Consider the following 19172-nt stretch of genomic DNA (forward strand, 5'->3'; position numbering starts at 1 on the left):
ACTGGTGATAAAGATTTTCACAGGCTTGACATATGCTTGATTATAGTAGATGTATAAGGGAAGAAGTGAAGGCTATGCTAAGTGAAAGGAAGAAAAATCCACACAAAACCAATGGTGAAGGGAAGGAAACCAGGGTTCAAATAAATGATTTGGAACATAAGGAAGAAAGAAACAGTTAACCAGTCCAGAATGGGGAAATAAGAATTGAAAAAAATGAGGAGAGTCTTGGGAACCTCTGGGAGAACTTTACACGTGCCAGCATCCAAATCATAAGGGTGCCAGAAGGAGAAAAAGAAGAGCAAGAAGTTGAAAGTTTTTGTAAAAAATATAATGAAGGAAAACTTTCCAAATTTGGAAAAAGAAATAGACATACAAGTCCAGGAAGCACAGAGAATCCCAAACAAGATAGGGCCAAAGAGGACCATGCCAAGACATTTTAATTAAAATGCCAAAGGTTAAAGATAAAGCGAGAAGCTTAAAAGCAGCAAGAGAAAAGCAGAGAGTTGCCTACAAAGGGATGCCTATGAGACTATCAACTGACTTCTCAAAAGGAACTTTGCAAGCAAGAAGTGGTTGACAAGAAGTATTCAAAGTGATGAAAAGCAAAGACCTACAACCAAGATTACTCTGTCCGGTAAAGCTATCACTTAGAATGGAAGAGCAGATAAAGTGCTTCCCAGACAAGGTAAAGCTAAAAGAATTCATTATCACCAAGCCATTATTATATAAAATGTTAAAGGGACTTATTTAAGAAAAAGAACATCAAAACTATGAACACTAAAATGACAACAAAGTCACAACTATCAACAACTGAATCTAAAAAATAAGAACAAAATCTAACTAAGCAAACCAGAATAGGAACAGAATCATATATGTGGTGATCATTTGGATGGTTATCAGCTGGGAAGGAGAAGGGAGAGAAATGGGATAATGGTGCAGGGATTAAGAAGCATAATTGGTTGATACTAAATAGACAGGGGGAAGTTAAGAATAATACAGGAAAAGGTGAAGCCAAAGAACTTATATGCACGACCCATGGACATGAACTAAGGGGGGTCGGATTGCTGGAGGAAGAGGGATACTGGGAAGAGGGGAGCAAAGGGGGAAAAATTGGGACTACTGTAACAACATAATCAATAAAATATACTTAAAAAAAAAGAACCAGTCAGAAATGAAGAATACAATATCTAAATGAAGAACTCACTGAAAGGAATTAACAGTAGGTTGGATGAAGCAGAGGATCAAATGAATCAACAATTTTCAAGACAAGGTAGCAGAAAAAAAAACCTCAACCGCAAAAAGAGAAAAATAATTACAAAATTAAGATAGTTTAAGGACCTTTAAGAATATGAAGCATAACAACATCCACATCATAGGGGTATCAGAAGGGGAAGAGAGAAAGCAAGAGATCAAAACCACATTTGAAGAAATAGTGACTAAAAACATCTCTAACCTGGTGAATGGAAATAACACAAAAGTCCAGGAAGTGCAGAGAGCACTAAACAAGATGAACCCAAAGAAGACAACACCAAGACACATCATAATTAAAATGGCAAAGGTTAAAAACAGAGAGAATCTTAAGAAGAGCAAGAGAAAGACAGTTATTTACTTACAAGGGAGCTTCCATGAGACTGTCAGCTGATCTCTCAACATAAGCATTTCAGGCTAGAAGGCATTGGCATGAAATATTCAAAGTAATGAAATACAAGGACCTACCACCAAGACTATTTTACCCAGCAAGTCTATCATTTAAATTGAAGGAGATATAAAGAGCTTCCCAGACAAGAAAAAACTAAATGAGTTCATTATCATGAAACCAATATTACAAGATATGTTAAAGGGTCTTCTTTAAGAAAAAGAATGGAAATAAACTGAGAAACAGTTGTAAAGAGAAAATGGCAATAAACACATACCTATCAATAATTACTTTAAATGTAAAGAAATTAAATGTTCCAATCAAAAGACATAGGTAGCTGATTGGATAGTAAAACAAGACCCATATATATGCTATCTATAAGAGACCCACCTCTGAATGAAAGATACACATAGACTAAAAGTAAAGGGAGAGGAAAAGCTACTTCATGAAAATGGAGATGAAAAACAAGCTGGGGTAGCAATACTTATATCTGACAAAATAAGCTTTAAAACAGTGACAATAAGAGACAAAGAAAAACACTACCTAATGATAAAGGGAGCAATCCACCAAGAAGATATAACACTTGTAAACATTTATGCATTTAACATAGGGACACCAAAACAAATAAAACAAATGTTGGTGGACATAAAGGGCGAGGTCGACAGTAGTACAGTCATAGTAGGGGGTTTTAACACTCCATTGACATTAATGGATAGATCTTTCAGACAGAAAATCAACAAGAAAACAGTGACCTTAAATGACACAGTATATCAGATGAATTTAATTGATATCTTCAGAGCATTTCACCTCAAAGTGGCATAATTTACTTTTTTTTTTCAAGTGCACATGGAACATTTTCTAGGACAGTCCACATGTAAGCACATAAAATAAATCTCAATAAATCTAAGAAGATCGAAATACTATCAAGCATGTTCTCTGACCATAATGGTTTGAAACTAGAAATCAACCATAAGAAAAAATATGAAAAACACACAAAAACATAGAGGCTAAATAATGTGTTACTAAACAACGAATGGGTTAACAATGAGATCAAGGCAGAAATTATGATACCTTTAATTAAATGAAAATCAGAACAAAACAGTCAAAACTCTATGGGACTCATCAAAAATAGTCCTAAGTGGGAAATTTATTACTTACAGGCATACCTCAATAAGCAGGAAAAATCCCCCCCCCCCAAAAAAATCTAACTTTACACTTAAAGAAACTGGGGAGAAAAAATAAAGCCCAAAGTAAGTGGCAGGAAGGAAGTAATAAAAAGAGTAGAGCAGAAATAAAGAAAATAGACTTTAAAAATACAATACAAAAGGTCAATGAAACCAAGAGCTGGTATTTTGAAAAACTAAAAAGGATTGACAAAATTTTAACCAGATTTATCAAGAAAAAAGATAGTAGACACAGGTAAATAAAATCAGAAATGAAAGAGCAGTAACAACAACTGACACCACAGTAATACAAAGGATTGTAAGAGTATTATGAACAAATATGCCAACAAATTGGAAAATATAGATAAAATGGATAAATTCCTCGAAACATACAATCTTCCAAAACTGCAACAGGAAGAATCAGAAAATATGCATAAACAGATTAAAACTAATGAAATTGAAGCTGCAATTAAAAAAAAAAACAAAACAAAAAACTCCTCATAAACAAAAGTCCTTTCCCAGATGACTTCACAGGCAAATTTTACCAAACATTCAAAGAAGAACTAACATCTATTCTCCCCAGACTATTTCCAAAAATTCAAGAGAAGGAAACACTCTCAAGCTTAGTTTATGAGGCCAGCATTATCCTAATTCCAAAACCAGATAAAGACACTACAAAGAAAGAAAACTATAGACCAATATCTCTGATGAACATAGATGTTAAAATCCTCAAGAAATTATTAACAAATCAAATATAGCAACACAACAAAAAGATCATACACATGATCAAGTGGGATTTATTCCAGTGATGCAAGGTTGGTACAATATCTACAAACCAATAAATGTGATTCACCACACAAAAAATATGAAGGATAAATACCACATGATCATATCAATAGTTGCAGAAAAAGCATTTGATAAAATCTGGTACCCATTCATGATTTTAAAAAAAGAAAAAAACCTCTCAGCAAAGTTGGAATAGAGGAAACATAAGTCAAAATAATAAGGCCAGGGACTTCCGGCCAAGATGGAGGCTTAGACGGACACGCTAGGTCTCCCTCTACAACTAGAGAGGAATACAACTACTTCAAAACAAAGGATAACTAGAAATTCCAGAAAATAAAACTACACGGAAGCCCAACATATGAAGTTATAAACCAGCGGTGCCATTTGGGCAGGTAAGAGTTAAAGAGGGCAGCGCTGTTTGCGGTCGCACCTGGGACAGCGGCGAGGCGGCGAAAAATCCCGGCTGCAGTCAAGCCCCTGGCAGTGCGCGACCCCAGTGCTGGGGAAAGCAGCCACCACATCGCCTTGAACAGTGAGGCCCAGGGGGGCGGGAGGACGGATCCCGGTCTCCTAGCTGAATAACTGTGTGAATCCATCTTGGACCCCCGCCCCCAAAGAAAGCACCACAGGGCTGCGAAATAGGTCGCGGACAGGCGCCGGTCGCTGAATTGTGACGCGTACACAGGCACTGCCCCCTACAGCCGGCCCAAGAAAACAAAACGCATCTGTCAAAATGAGGCAGACAACTATAGAAATCCCGGTGGCACAGCTCACCAGGCAACAGATAGAGAACCTGACAGATGAACAGATAAGAAACCTGTCAGAGGCTCAGTTCTGGGCCATTGTTATCAGGTGGCTTACAGAATTCACAAAAGAGCAGGAAAAAGATAAGAAAGAAGCGAAAAACATTCATAACGAAAGGAACAAAACCACATACGAGACAGATGGTGAGGAAAAAAAATCCAGAGTTCATTTCAACAAACTGGAATATGGAGAAGGAACAAGCAGTCAACCAATGCAGCGAGAGGAAATGGGAAGCAACAATGAGAGGATCAGAAACCTCTGGGACAGCTATAAAAGGCCCAACATAAGAATCATTGGTTTGCCAGAGAGTGAGGAAGATGAACTAGAACTTGAAAAATTGAGTGAAAATATAATAAAGGAGAACTTCCCAGACTTGGGGAAGGGAATAGACCTGCAGGTCCAGGAAGCAAGGAGAGTTCCCAAGAGACTGGACCCAGGGAGAACCACTCCAAGACACATTATAATCAAAATGTCAAAAATTAAAGATAAAGAGAGAATCTTAAAAGCAGCAAGAGAGAAGAAAAGAATTATGTACAAAGGGGTCCCAATTAGACTATCAGCTGACTTCTCAAGGGAGACCCTACAGGCAAGAAGGGACTGGCAAGAAATATTCAAAGTAATGAAAATCCAAAACCTACAACCACGAATACTCTATCCAGTGAAATTGTCATTCAGAATAGAAGGACAGAGAAAGTGTTTCCAGGACAAAATAAAACTGAAAGAGTTCATTAGATCCAAACCACTGTTATATGAGATGTTAAAGGGACTGATTTAAAAAACAGAAGCTAGGGAGATGAAACAAAGGCAAACTAAACAGGCAATGAGAGTGGAAAAGGAACTGTGGGTATGGGAAGCATATTGGGGGGAGGTCAACAGGGAGGGGGAGTGGGGAGAGGGAGGGAGATGATAAAGGAATTGGGGATCATGGTAGGAGGGAATGGAATAGACGGAGAGAGGTTGGGAGGAACTGTATGCACAACTAATGGACATAATCTAAAAGGGGGGGACAACTGGAGGGAGGGGGGCCACCGGGTGGAGGGGAGCAGAGGGAAGGGAAATTGGCACAAATGTAATAATTTAATCAATAAAACACATTAAATCTGAAAAAAATAATAATAACAAGGCCAGATGTGACAAAACCACAGCCCACACTATACTTAATAGGCAAAAACAAAAAGTGTCTTCCTTAATACCAGGACAACACAGGGATGCCTGCTTCAACCACTCTTGTTTGACATAATAGTGGAAGTCCTAACCACAGCAATCAGACAAGAAGAAGAAATGAAAGGCATCCAAATTGGGAAGGGAGAAGTAAAACTGTTATGGATAGGAAGAGACCCAAATCAAGCATCTCCCTCCCCTGGCTCAGTTCTTGTTTCACCTGCAAGAAATAATGCAATCAAGAGACAAACACATATAGTGGAAATGAGAAAGCTTGAGCAAAAGCTACAAGCAGGCACTTAGCTAATCCAAGTGTCCCACATACAGAGGAAATAAAGTTGTTAGTAAGTTTGTTCCATACACTTGAGCTAGTCTAACTACACTGACTATTGGGGTTTGAGGGTTATACCTTAGTTAGCTTCCAGAGGTCCCCCTACTTCTCCCCTTTCAAATCTTAGGAATAATGTATAGCTACAAGGGCTTTCTTTCTCAGTAAGTAACAGCTCTTTGTCATAGTTAGTGAAATTGTTGCAGAAGTTCCCTTTCCAGCACAGTCTCAAAGACTCTCTCCTCCTCCTCTACTATTATCTTGCAATGATTGGGATACCTGGCAATCTTATCAAACCAAGCTCAGGACTGCTGAGTTAATTGGTGAGACCTGTCTTCCTTTTGCTTCTAGTCTCCTATATTAACTTCTTTGTTTGATTGTAATGGTGAAGGCCCTGCCTTTATTTCCCCTCCGGCTGCTGATTCCTAGTTGCGACCTAACAAAACTATCATTATTTGCAGATGACATGATACTCTATATAGAGAACCCTAAAGATTCCACAAAAAAACTACTAGAATAAATGAATTTAATAAAATAGGAAGATACAAAATAAATATCCAGAAATCAGTTTACATTTTAAACACCAAAAATAAACAATCAGAAATTGAAACTAAGAAAACAATCCCATTTACAATTGCATCAAAAGAATAAAATACCTAGGAATAAATTTAATCAAGAGGTAAAAGACCAATATTCAGAAAATGATAGGATACTGAAAGAAAGAAATTGGGAATGATACAAATAAGTGAAAGCATATGCCATATTCATGGATAGGAAGAATTAACATCATTGAAATGTCCATACTACCTAAAGCAATCTATAAATTCAATGCAATTTCTGTTAAAATACGAATGATGTATTTCACAGATCTAGAACAAATATTCCAGAAATATATATGGAATGACAAAGATCCAGAATAGCCACAGCAATCTTGAGAAAAAAAAAACAATGAAGTTGGAGGAAACGCATTGTTATCACACTACATTACAAGGTCATAGTAATCAAAACAGCATGTAAATGACATAAAAACAGACATATAGATCAATGGAACAGAATAGGGAACCCAGAACCCAGAAATAATCTCACATTTTTATGGTCAATTAATTTGACATAGGAGGCAAGAACACACAACGAGGTAAAGACAGTGTATTCAATAAGTGATATTGTGAAAATTGGACAGATATGTGCAAAAAAAAATGAAGCTAGAACACCTTCTTACACCATACATTAGAATATACTCAAAATAGAGGCTGAAATGTCAGACTTGATACCATAAAAATCCTAGAAAACATAGGCAATAAAATCTCAGACACTTCTCCTGGTAATGTTTTTTTCTGATCTATCTCCTCGGGCAAGGAAAAGAAAAGAAAAATAAACAAATGGGACTACATGAAACTAAATTTTTTTCACAAGAAAGGAAACTATCAACAAAATGAAAAGACAATCCACTGAATGGGAGGACATATTTGCCAATGATATATCAGATGAAGGTTTAATATCCAAAATTTGTAAATAACTAACACAACTTCACTACAAGAAAACAAACACTCCAATTTAAAAAACTGGCAAAGAACTTGAATAGACACTTCTGCAAAGAAGAATACATAAATGTAGGTAATAGACATAGGAAAATATGCTTGATGTCGCTAATCATCAGAATAATGCAAATTAAAACCACAATGAGATATCACCTCATACCTGTCAGAATCGTTATAATCAATAAATCAATAAATCAATAAACAGCAAGTGTTGCTGAGGATGTGGAGAAAGGGGAACCCTTGTACCCTGGTGGTGGCAATGCAGATTGGTTCAGCCACCGTGGAAAACAGTATGGTGTTTCCTCAAAAAACTAAACATGGAACTGCCCTATGACCTAGCGATTCCACTAATTTGAAAGAATATATGCGCCCCTGTGTTCATTGCAGTGTTATTTATAATAACCAAGATTTGGAGCAGATCAAAGTGCCGATCAGTGGATATAAAAGCTGTGGTACATTTGTACAATGGAATACTACTTTGGTGGTTAAAAAAAGAAGGAAATCTTACCTTTTGCGACAGCATGGATGGACCTGGAAAGTATTGTGCTAAGTGAAATACATCACTTAGAGAAAGACAAATACCATATCATTTCACTCATATGTGAAATCTAACGAACAAAATAAACAGACAAATAAAATAAAGACAGATTCATAGACACAGAGAACAGACTGACAGCTGTCAGAGAGGAGGGGGTTTGGAGGGCTGTGTAAAAATGGTGAAGGGATTAAATAAAACAAAAAACCTCATAGACACAAACAACAATATGGTGATTACCAGAGGGAGGGGGGTAGGCAAAGTAGAAGAGAGTAAATGAGAGATAAATGTGACTGAAGGAGACTTGAATTTGGGTAATAAACACACAATACAATATATAGATGATATCTTATAGAATTGTACACTTGAAAACTACATAATTTTATTAACTAATGTCATCCCAATAAATTCAATAAAAATTAAAAAAATAATACGCAAGTACACATTCTATTAGTTATTGGTGTGGTCTTGAGATACTTTGAGAACTGCTGGATTAAATCACTTTTCTAAACTGATGTGGCTGGTAAGTGTTCAGCTGGTGTTTCATTCCAGGTCTGACACAGGATCCAATGTTCTTTTTATTCCTATCAAAAACTTGACACTACATGGGAAAGAAATCAGAACTTTTACCTAAACACTGTGGAAAAGTGCAAGCCATAGATATCAGCATAGTGGGCAGAAATATTCTCTATTGAGATTCAGATTTCCTTGGGTTAATTTGGCATACACATTTGGTTTGGCTTCTAAACTGGCCTTTTCCCTGGGATGAAAGTCTACCGTGTCCTCACACACAGCTTGATCTGAAGTTCTCAAGCACTTGATGTGGAGCATGAGGGCTGACCACTGAACAAAGGCACATGGGGTGGCATGAGACAGACTCGTTGCTGGCTTTGTGGCATTGCATTTGATGCTAAAAAATGGTAAGTCATGGCTCAACTGACTTGCTGAAATCAGAAGTTACCATGAGCCCTCGACACTGGCAGAATTATCTCAAGTTAAAAGCATTTAAGTGAAACCCCAATGCTCTTTCTAAGACCTTTTAGAATTCACAGGGACAAGCAGCATCTGTGGACCCTGTGCTTCAGCCTCAGCCCAACCTCCACAGAGCACTAAACCTGGTTTGAGTTCTGTTATAAAACACCAGCCTCTTGGGTGCATCAGAGAGGAGCTGCAAACAGAAGCTTCTGGGCAGCACGGTGTTTGTCAGCCTAATGTCAGCCCCTAAGCTGTGGCCTGGAGAAGGCTGGGCTGTGAGGATGTTGCAATGGCAGATGTCATCTGAGGAAAGCATGGCTTCATTTCAAATCTGCTGGTGATGCAAGCCTCTCGGGCTATTTTCCCTTACAATGACTGCTCAGGGAAGATACTTATCACTTGCATCCCATATACTCAACTCCTCAATTCATGAAATCCCCTTTCAGGAGTTGTCATGTACATCTATAAATGCCTAGAAATCAATGCCATTTAGCAGTGGTAGTGATCTTTCAGACACAGAGATGATTTTTAAATGGCATGTGAAAGATTACGTTCAGCAGTTCCAATACAACATGCAGGATTTCCAATACCACTTTAATCACCCTCTCTCACAAAAAAGGAGAAAAAGCCCCAAATCAACACACTTTAAAGGCAGCTCTCAAAACTAAAGAAAACAGGGAGGCTGGCCTAATTCACAAGAAGGGTGTTGACTGTCAGTTTTAAGCCCTTTGTCAAAGGTCACATCCGGGTGACTCCAACCAGTCCTAGAAAAGAGGGGGAAACAGAACCAAGACTTGGAGCCTATGGCTTTAGGATCCTCTTTTAGTTCTGTTTTGTGATTCTTCCTGAGAATATCCTCTCTGAGCCTCAACTTCTCTGCTATGGAATGGGGCAGTAATACTATTATTGTATTTAACTCAGAGATTCATGGGGGAGTTCTGTGTGTGCGTGTATTTTTAAATTGCATCTCCAGGACTTAATCTGTGACTGGAAGTCTGTACTGTTTGATCCCCTTCTCTCTTCACCCATTTCATCCACTCCCCACCTCCCACCTCTGGCAACTACTAGTTTGTTCTATGAGTTTTATTTATTTATTTTAGATTTTACATGTAAGTAAGATCATACAGTATTTGTCTTTGTCTGACTGACTTATTTCACTTAACATAATGCCCTTGAGACCCTTCCATGTCATTGCAAGTTCTAGTATTTTTTATGGCTGAATAATATTTCATTTGTATGTATATGTATGCATAACTATATATAAATATATATGTATGTATTACATACATATATACAAAGTAAAATAAGGATATTATAATTGACACTTTAATTGTCTTAGCTGTTGTGAATAATGCTGCAATGAACTTGGGGGTAGAGATAAGAGGACATTTTGAAACCTGAAAAATCCTTTGGTTTTTTCATCATCTTTTCAAAATCAAAAACTTAGATCACAGAGATAAGCTAAAACAAGAAGCTAAAAATGACTTGAATTCCCATCACCAATTTTTTTCATTGATTTTTTTTCATGCACATGTGGGTTCTTATTTATTTATCACTCCCTCCCTGTCATGTTCCGTCCCTCCCTCTCAACCTTCTTTCCTTCCTAAAATGGGATTAAATTGAACATATTGTTTGGTAAGCTACTTTGTTACTATATTGAAAGTCATTAAATGTTTTTCTGTAACTTTTAATTGTATACTATTCCATCGTGTATGAGTAACATAATTTATCTAACCTATCCCTTAGTATTGGACATTCATGTGGTTTTTTCTTCCTCTCTTTTTCTTCCTGTTTCTCTTTCTCCTTCCCTCCTTTTCTTTCTTTCTTTTCTTTTCTTTCTTTCTTTCTTTCTTTCTTTCTTTCTTTCTTTCTTTCTTTCTTTCTTTCTTTCTTCTTTCTTTCTTTCTTTCTCCTTCCTTCCTTCCTTCCTTCCTTCCTTCCTTCCTTCCTTCCTTCCTTCCTTCCTTTCTTTCTTTCTTTCTTTCTTTCTTTCTTTCTTCTTTCTTCCTTCCTTCCTTCCTTTCTTTCTTTCTTTCTTTCTTTCTTTCTTTCTTTCTTTCTTTCTTTCTTTCTTTCTTTCTTTCTTTCTTTCTTTCTTTCTTTCTTTTCTTTCTTTCTCCCTTCTTCCTCTTCCCTCCTTCTATCCCTCTATTTCTTCCTCCATCCCTCTCTCACTCCCTCCCTTCCTCCCTCTGTCCTTCGCTCCCTTCCTTCCTTCCCTTCCTTCCCTTCCTTCCCTCTTTCTATTTAAAAAAAAACCTTTCTTTCTTTTTTCTCTCCCTCCCAACCTCTCCCTCCCCCTTTCTCCTCCATCCTCTTCCTCTTCTTTCCCTATCACCCTCCTGGTTTCCTCCTACCACTGTGGTAATCCCAAGGAGCAGGAGCAGTAGAAACAAGGGGCAGCCATATGAAAGGCTTGGATAACCAAACCTTCCCCTAGGATTTTGAATCTAGACTGAAAAGATACAGAGAAAGATGAAAGGGTTAGAGTGCCTTTATTCTAGACATGGTGCTACCAAGCAGCTCATGCTATTAAAACTGTTTATATCCACTTCTATCTATTTCAGCCCTGGTCCTTCAGCATCCCCTTCCCTTCCTCCCATAATCCTGTGAGAGCCTGCTAAGCCCTCTAATGAAGTTTCTTCTTGTCTAAGGTAGCCATCACCCATCTCTGGTGCTTGTTATCAAAAGATCTCTAGCAAATGCTATCAGGAAACATCTGTAGATTGTACAGTATTAACCTGACTTTTTAACATTTTGAATTAATCAAAAGAATGGCCAGCCTACAGACTTATTAAAATTAAGGTTTGGATTGAGCGTCGGCCTGTGAGCCAAATGTCACTGGTTCGATTCCCTGTCAGGGCACATTACTAGGTTGCACATCAGGTCCCCAGTTGGGGGCGTGAGTGGGAGGCAACCACACAGTGATGTTTCTCTCCCTCTCTCTCTCCTTTCCCCTATCTCTAAAAATAATAATAAAATAAATAACCAAACAAACAAATAAATAAATTATTTTTTTAAAAATTAAGGTTAAGTCTATAATCTTGTTTATACTGATTTCTATGAATGCATATTGCCTCTGGAAATAGCAAACTTTTGCATTTTATTTTAACCTGCCAAGTAAATTAGTATTTGTTTAATTTTCCAACTAATTCTTTCAGTGTCTTGGCAGGAGACTGTTGGGAGTTTCAGTCTAGACCCAGTTTTTATAGGCTATCTCTGAACATCAGAAAACAAGGATGTACTATTATTTTTTTGTAAATGCTTGCAGGACCATAACTATGGTAATACAGATATCATAGTTATAAAATATATATGTATGTGTGCCTAAAAAGGAGCACGATTAGGTAAACAGATGTTTGGATCACCTATGAGAGAGAGGGACTTTGATGTGAAATAGTTTCCATGTGTCCATATGGCTTTCAGAGAAAGGGAAGGATTACTTTTCTTTATAGTCTTTTGTCTGTTTTTTGTTAAGTTTGTGCCTGGAAGAAGGGAGGAGTCAGGACCACCAGTTCAAATCCTTTATTGAAGGATGTTCAAGCAGATGGCAGCACCGAGGGAAGGGATAGAGGGATGTTTAAGGGCATGGAGCAGACCCCTGGATGGCTGAGACATCCTGCTGGTCAGCTCCAGAGTCCAGGATGTAGGTGAAACAACAACGTCCTCTGGTTAGGGATGGTTGCTAAGGGAACAGAAAGTCCAGGAGATTTATGGCCCTTGTTTCTGGGAAATGCTCCCGGGGAAGAGAAACCAGGTCTCACAGGATGCTGGCAGCTATGCCTCAGTTCCTTCTGATAAATAGGGAACTTTGTGATTAGATACATGGCCAGTGACACATACCCTCTTTGTTTCAGCACAGGTGTTGGCTCAGGTCCTGTGAGACTATAGGCCACAGTTTCCAAGAACACAGCGACCACTGACCATAGCCTATTTGCAAGTCCTGACACAAGTGGCGGGGTTAGGCGCAGGCTATATGAGTCTCTAGCCCTAACGGTTTTCTTTAAGAGTCCATAGCGGAACTTCCTCAGGGTTGGCCTGCACAGCTGTCCTTTTATTATTCTCCCATACAAGGAGTTCGCTGGAAGGCAAGGGAAACTCTCCTGAGTGGTGGCCTTTGGAAATCCATGCAAAAATCAGCTGGTTGCTTTTAGTTCAGAACCAAATGCAATACTGTGACACTAATGATGGTGTGGGACTCTACCTAATTCCCTGTCCTGCTCTGAGGGATGGTGAAAATAGTACATATTTCTGCAGAAAAGACTCCAGTCACTACAAAATGGTGTTGAAGAGTCAGACTGATTTGGGATTTGTAACATGATAGACTGAGTTTTAAATGCAGTTCAGCCACTTGGACCTGGATTTGAATAATTTATCCAACCAGTTCTCTAGTATTGTCCCTTCTCTGTAACTATTCAGTTTCTTCGTATCTAAATCCTTTCAAATTGTTGTAGGGTTTATGAGATTTTGAATACCTGATAATAATAAGCACTCTTTACTAGTGTCCACTGTTATTTTGTAATAACTATATTTTCTAGTAGGATATTTTGGGATTTAAAAAATTCCATAAGTCTCAAGCAATTCTATTGAAAGAATACATATAAGAATTAGAAAAACAGGAATCTCTGCCATATTAGTAGCAATGAAAGTGGAAATGATACAGAGAGATCTGATCAGATTACTGGGGAGGAGTAGGAAGGGGCCATAGGAGGAGTTTGCCAAGGCAAAGGTAAGCAGTCTAGGACAGGATTGGCTGAGGAGTTGAATACCTCCAGAACCAATGGGAATAAAAAGAAGGCTGACTCTTTGGCTCAGGAGCTTTTCTGGCTTCTGAGCTGGTTGTCTCTCAGGCTCTGGCTTGGGCACTTCAGGGTCTTCTTCCTCACACATGCCTGGATGATAGTGCCGCAGCTGGCTGCCTTTCCCAACAGATAGTATTTTGGATGGGAAGAAACTCTGGGCACAGCCTATGATCCTGCTGGCATGGCCAAGTGTATCAGGTTTGTTCTTTGGGTGAACTAGATGGGACAATTTTTGAAGGAAAAGGTTGCCATTCTTCCAAAATTGTGTACCTTTTGTGTATTATATTGTTTTAGTTTGTAAACTAACCCTATAGAAACTACCAGGGTAATGATAGAACTCAGGTGTTAGAGTTTAGCATTAATTGATAGGCTTATGATTAAAGCTGTGACTTGAGAGGCTTGAGTGACTGCTTTTGAATAAAGATTCCTTTTCTTTTTCTCCAAACCCTTGCCTCTGGGATTTTGCCTAGAGGCTGGCGGCAGGCAGCAGGACCCCAACTTGCTGTTTGGTAACAGGAAGCTCAACAAGCAGAGCCAGGGGGCCCACAGCATATCTGAGCCTTGCAGAGTATGGGACTGGATCATCACTGCAATTCTAGTGTGTCCATTTTTACCAGGAAAGACAAGATGTCTTGCCAATTTCAGGCTTAGATTAACTTGATTGACAGCTTCCTCTTTCTGTCACTTGGAATGTTCACTTTCTAGACACTCCCTTTCAGAACCCAGCTGCTGTGCTGTGGAACTCTCAAGCCCCATGGAAGTACATTTCAATTGACAGCCTTAGCCAAGCTGCAGCATTAACTGCCAGTCATGTGACTGCATCAACTTAAATATTCCAGCACCACTGAACCTTTAGGTGACTGCAGTCCCAGGTGACACTGAACTGAATTGCATGAAACACATCATGTAAAAACTATTCAGCTAGACAGCTTTACTTACGGTCTATTGTCCCAGAAATAGAGACTTGGGACAATAGCAACCATGGATACCAAGTCACTAATTGGGTGTCCTGTTAAATAAAGTGGGTGTCACATCACATTCTCTTGAGGTAGCCTGGGACCCCTCCTACTTGCTATCCACTTCACAGGCATAGGAAGTAGTATGTCTGGATTAACATCATCATAGACCCATGGAGTCATGAGTGAGCCCTATGCAATTCTTTGCCATCATCTCCATCTCCATCCCCTGGTCTGGCTCCTCCTTTATGTAGAAGCTGAATTTTTTCTACTCTGGCTCCTCCTTCTCCTCTTTCCTTTATATCTAGTCTCTCTCTTCTGTATCATTTTCTTTCATTTCTACCTTTTTTTCCTCTCTTCATCCATCTCTTCCCCTTCCTGTTTCCTAACCTTTCCTAGCTTTGTAGCTTGTCCTCCTACCTGACCTTGAGCTCCACCATTTCCCTGTCTTTTGGGTTCCCTAATTGCTTGGCAGATCTTGCTCTTCATTTTACTATTATCATGAAGACCCCCTACCTCCCCCATTCTTCATGGTCTGTGTGAAAGTGTTAGTTAATCAAAGGTAGGTCATGCGATCACAAATAGGCCAGAATCTTTGTCTTAGGAACTTTAGAGTTTCCCTGGGATATCAGTAGAAAATGATGAGTACTCAGGACAGACACCTGAAGAGAGGGCCCATTTTCTCTTGGTTCTTAGATTTGGGAAGCTACCTCATTCTGTTCTCCTGAGGCCTGCTTATTTAATTTACCCCTCACCCCTGCTGCTTTATGAACTATTATTCCAGTGAGTCATTTTTAATTTGAATCAACCAGAATTATTTACTGTTGTCCGAAACTAAAAATCTCAACTGAAAATTATTTCTCTCCTTTCCCCCTCTTTTATTTTTTCCCTCATTCACTCTTCTGCCCACTTAGTTACTATCTTTCTATTTCTGTGCTTTTCTCTCTTTTAATTTAATATTTATTGTATTTTTTCCATTACCATTTAGATCCCTTATACCCCCCGCCCCCGAACAATCACCACACTGTGTCTATGTCCATGAGTCTTTTCTCTGTTTTGCTCAATCCCTCCACCCTCTAACCCTGCCTCACCACTAGCTGTGATCTGTTCTTCATCTATGAGTCACTGTCTCTTTTTAAAGACACACATACACAAGAATTTTTTCTGATATACTCCTTTGACATATCTTTTTCCTTCCAGGGTCTTTTTTTTTTTTCGTTTTATAATTAAATTGTTTTTAAGTTTCAATCTTCTAGGCTTTATTTATGCCCAATCAATTTCACATTGCTCCACTTCCCTGGCTAGTGATCTGTGGTGTTATAATGAATTTGGAAATTTCTGCCATTGCTTTCTGTCATTGAGCTTATTCCTTACAGATCCTTCCCAGAAGGTCTACAGCAGCAGTTCTCAACCTTTGGGTCGCGACTCCTTTGGGGGTCGAATGACCCTTTCATAGGAGTCGCCTAAGGCCATCGGAAAACACGTATGTAATTACATATTGTTTTTGTGATTAATCACTATGCTTTAATTATGTTCAATTTGTAACAATGAAAATACATCCTGCATATCAGATATTTACATTATGATTCATAACAGTAGCAAAATTACAGTTATGAAGTAGCAAGGAGAATAATTTTATGGTTGGGGGTAACCACAATATGAGGAACTGTATTAAAGGGTCACGGCATTAGGAAGGTTGAGAACCACTGGTCTACAGGCTCTTTTAGAAAAAAGAAATTCCTGCTGCATGGCTAGGCTCTTTGAACACCAAGGCTTTACTGCTGGATTTTTGGTGGTGTTTGTACAAAATTACTATTAATATGACACATCATTGGTGCCGCTTTAGGGGCATCTATTAGAAATCTGGGTTGGCTCATGGAAAATATTATGGTTCAGTTCTGAAATAACTTTGAAGTAAGAAATAGGTGATTTAAACTCCAGTTCTAGGCTGTGGGCTACCACCATCTACGCTCTTAACCACTATGTGTACTGAGTCTCATTGGGTGCCTGTCTGCATCTGCCCCTTTTTTCTTGGCCAGCATTGGTCCTGGTCAGGTCTGTGTGCAAGGACAGATCACAGGTAGGGTCTTCTAGAGAGAGCTTCCAGGGTTCATTTCTAAGTGGCCTGACTGTTGAGCAGAGAAGACAAGTGGTAGAAAGGTCACTTGAGAGAGTCTGGAATGGAGGATGATTATATATAGCATAAAGCAGACGTTGTCAGGGCCCTGCCCACCTTTGCTTGCCACTTACCATTCCTGTGTATGCTATGCTAATGGCTTTCCATTGCTAGTTTCTGAAAAAGCCTGAGGGCTTCTTTGGACTGCAGAGGTGTGCTTAATCTGTGTGTGTGGGAGAGGGGGGTAGGCCAGAAGTGCAGAGAAGTTTGCCTGTAGTTGACTTGAATCACTGATTAAAAAGAAGTTGGTGGGTAAATACCTCGGCTCTTTCACCACTTAGAGGGGGAACTTCTGTGAGATGTATTCTAGAGAGACTTTCAGAGGTCAACTGTTGGATTGAGCCCTGTTGTTCACAGTAGTAACTTGCTCATCAGAACACTTTATATTGGCTGCTTTTCAATCTGTCGCATTACCCTCTTCCGCCAGTAATTCTCAAGATCACCCCTCGCCATTCCCTAATAAATCATTTGTACTCAAATCCTTGTTTAAGGGTCTGTTGTTTAAGAAAACCCAACATGAGAAAGGCAGCGCCAGTGCTGGCGACAGACACCAGGGGAGAAAGAAGCCTGGCAACAGGACCACATCATGGAGCCCTGGCCCAGCAACCCAGCGGAGAAGTTGTCTCCCAAGACCTTCAGCTTCCGATTCTGCAACCTGCTGCATGACCCGGAGCAGAACCTCACCTACCTCTGCTTCGAAGTGAAAGAAAAACAGCGCCACTGTCCTGAATCCTACTACTCAGGGGTCTTTCGAAACCACTGGTATCCGGAGGAGCCTCTCCACGCAGAACTCTGCTTCCTGAAATGATTCGAGGACACGATTCTGTCTCCTTATGCGAATTACGATGTCACCTGGTACGCGTCCTGCAGCCCCTGCGGCAGCTGTGCAGAGGCAGTGGTCAAGTTTCTCAGGGAGCACAAGAAAGTGAAACTGAACATCTTCGCTTCCCGCATCTACTACTATAAGTACAAGGACAAGCAGGGCCTTCGACACCTGGACCTGGCAGGGGCCCAGGTGGCCATAATGTGCCCAGAGAATTTTGAATATTGTTGGATAACTTTGTGGACAATGGCGGAAGGAACTTCAGGTATTGGCTGAACATCCATCGACATTATTATACTCTGGATGGGGAGCTTAATGACATCCTCTGCAGGGGATAAACTTCAGGCCCCGAGGAGGAATCCCGAGTGTGCTTTGCAGAAGAAAGGTAGCTGAAACCAGCTGCTGGCTCCCGGGTGTCTGATATGAAGAAGCATCATCTAAGACTGAGGACTCACAGATGTCTGTCCAGGTTCTCAGAAGCTGCCCTTGCCCCACCCCCTAGCTGCCTAAAAATGCTCTACTTCTTCTTTTTGGAGAAGACAAACCTGAGAGGTCTTTCTCTCCTTTTCTTTTACTTTGGCCTAATTGAATAAACCCTTCTGTGACTCTAAAAAAAAAAAAAAGAAAGAAAAAGAAAGCCCAACATGAAAAGAGGGTCTTTGAACTGCAAAGCCAGTAGGTAGCAAGTCAAAGGAATGGTTCTAGGATATAAAAGAGGCAGCAAAAATGTCAAAAAAGTCTGCCCTTTGAGAAGCACCTCTTATTCAATGTGTGTGTGTGTGTGTGTGTGTGTGTGTGCATATATTGTATGATGGTGGGCTAGGGATTGAAATACTGTGAAAATGACTGGACTCGGGGATATAAGCTAGAAACCAGAATTCACTACACATGAATTAAACAAATCATGAAGCTTTCTGTATCAAATTTCTTTTGAAGAAGAAGATGGCCCACCTCACCAAGGTGCTATAATAAGAAAGCATTAGCTGGTAGCTGTGACACTTTCTTAACCTGTTGAAAAAAGGGAGTGATGTAGGGCATTTAGTTTCCTTTACTTAATTAAAAGTTTCTTCAGTTTTTATAGTGAAATAATTTTGATAGCAATTTCTAAAATTCCAACATTATGCACTAAGATATTGCTGTGAATGCGGCTGATTTTCAACAGTTATGTTCTTTATAAACTCACTGACATCAAAAGTGCCTTAGTGATAAACACATGTCCTAAATTCTTAAATCATAAAAAGTTAATGGTTGCACTTTTATCGCCCTGAATTTTGTTTCCATTATTGCTTTTCAATTCCTGTTTAACATGCTGGAAGCATCCACAATCCAGTGATTGAATCTTTTCAAGACAGCTTTCCTTTGACTGTGTTCAGGATGGGGCCTTGGGGTTTTGATCTTCCCTGGTGGAGTCTTCAGACCAGGCTACAAGTTTTCTTACAAGGCCAGGAGGCTGTGTGGGACAAAAGGAACACCAGTGATAATTTTATAT

At 39.4% G+C, this 19172-nt stretch overlaps 1 protein-coding gene across 1 annotated transcript; it reads left to right on the plus strand.

Moving 5' to 3' along the window:
• The first annotated feature begins 17446 nt into the window (after positions 1 to 17446).
• Positions 17447 to 17959, plus strand: LOC150003172 (DNA dC->dU-editing enzyme APOBEC-3Ca-like). The gene is made up of 2 exons (XM_090285022.1): positions 17447 to 17622; positions 17731 to 17959. The coding sequence occupies exons 1-2, from the start codon at positions 17447 to 17449 to the stop codon at positions 17957 to 17959; spliced, it is 405 nt and encodes a 134-aa protein (XP_090141148.1).
• The last annotated feature ends 1213 nt before the right edge of the window (positions 17960 to 19172 follow it).

The sequence above is a fragment of the Furipterus horrens genome, unplaced genomic scaffold (assembly GCF_987537825.1).
Source record: "Furipterus horrens unplaced genomic scaffold, mFurHor1.1.pri manual_scaffold_8, whole genome shotgun sequence".
Lineage (NCBI taxonomy): Eukaryota > Metazoa > Chordata > Mammalia > Chiroptera > Furipteridae > Furipterus > Furipterus horrens.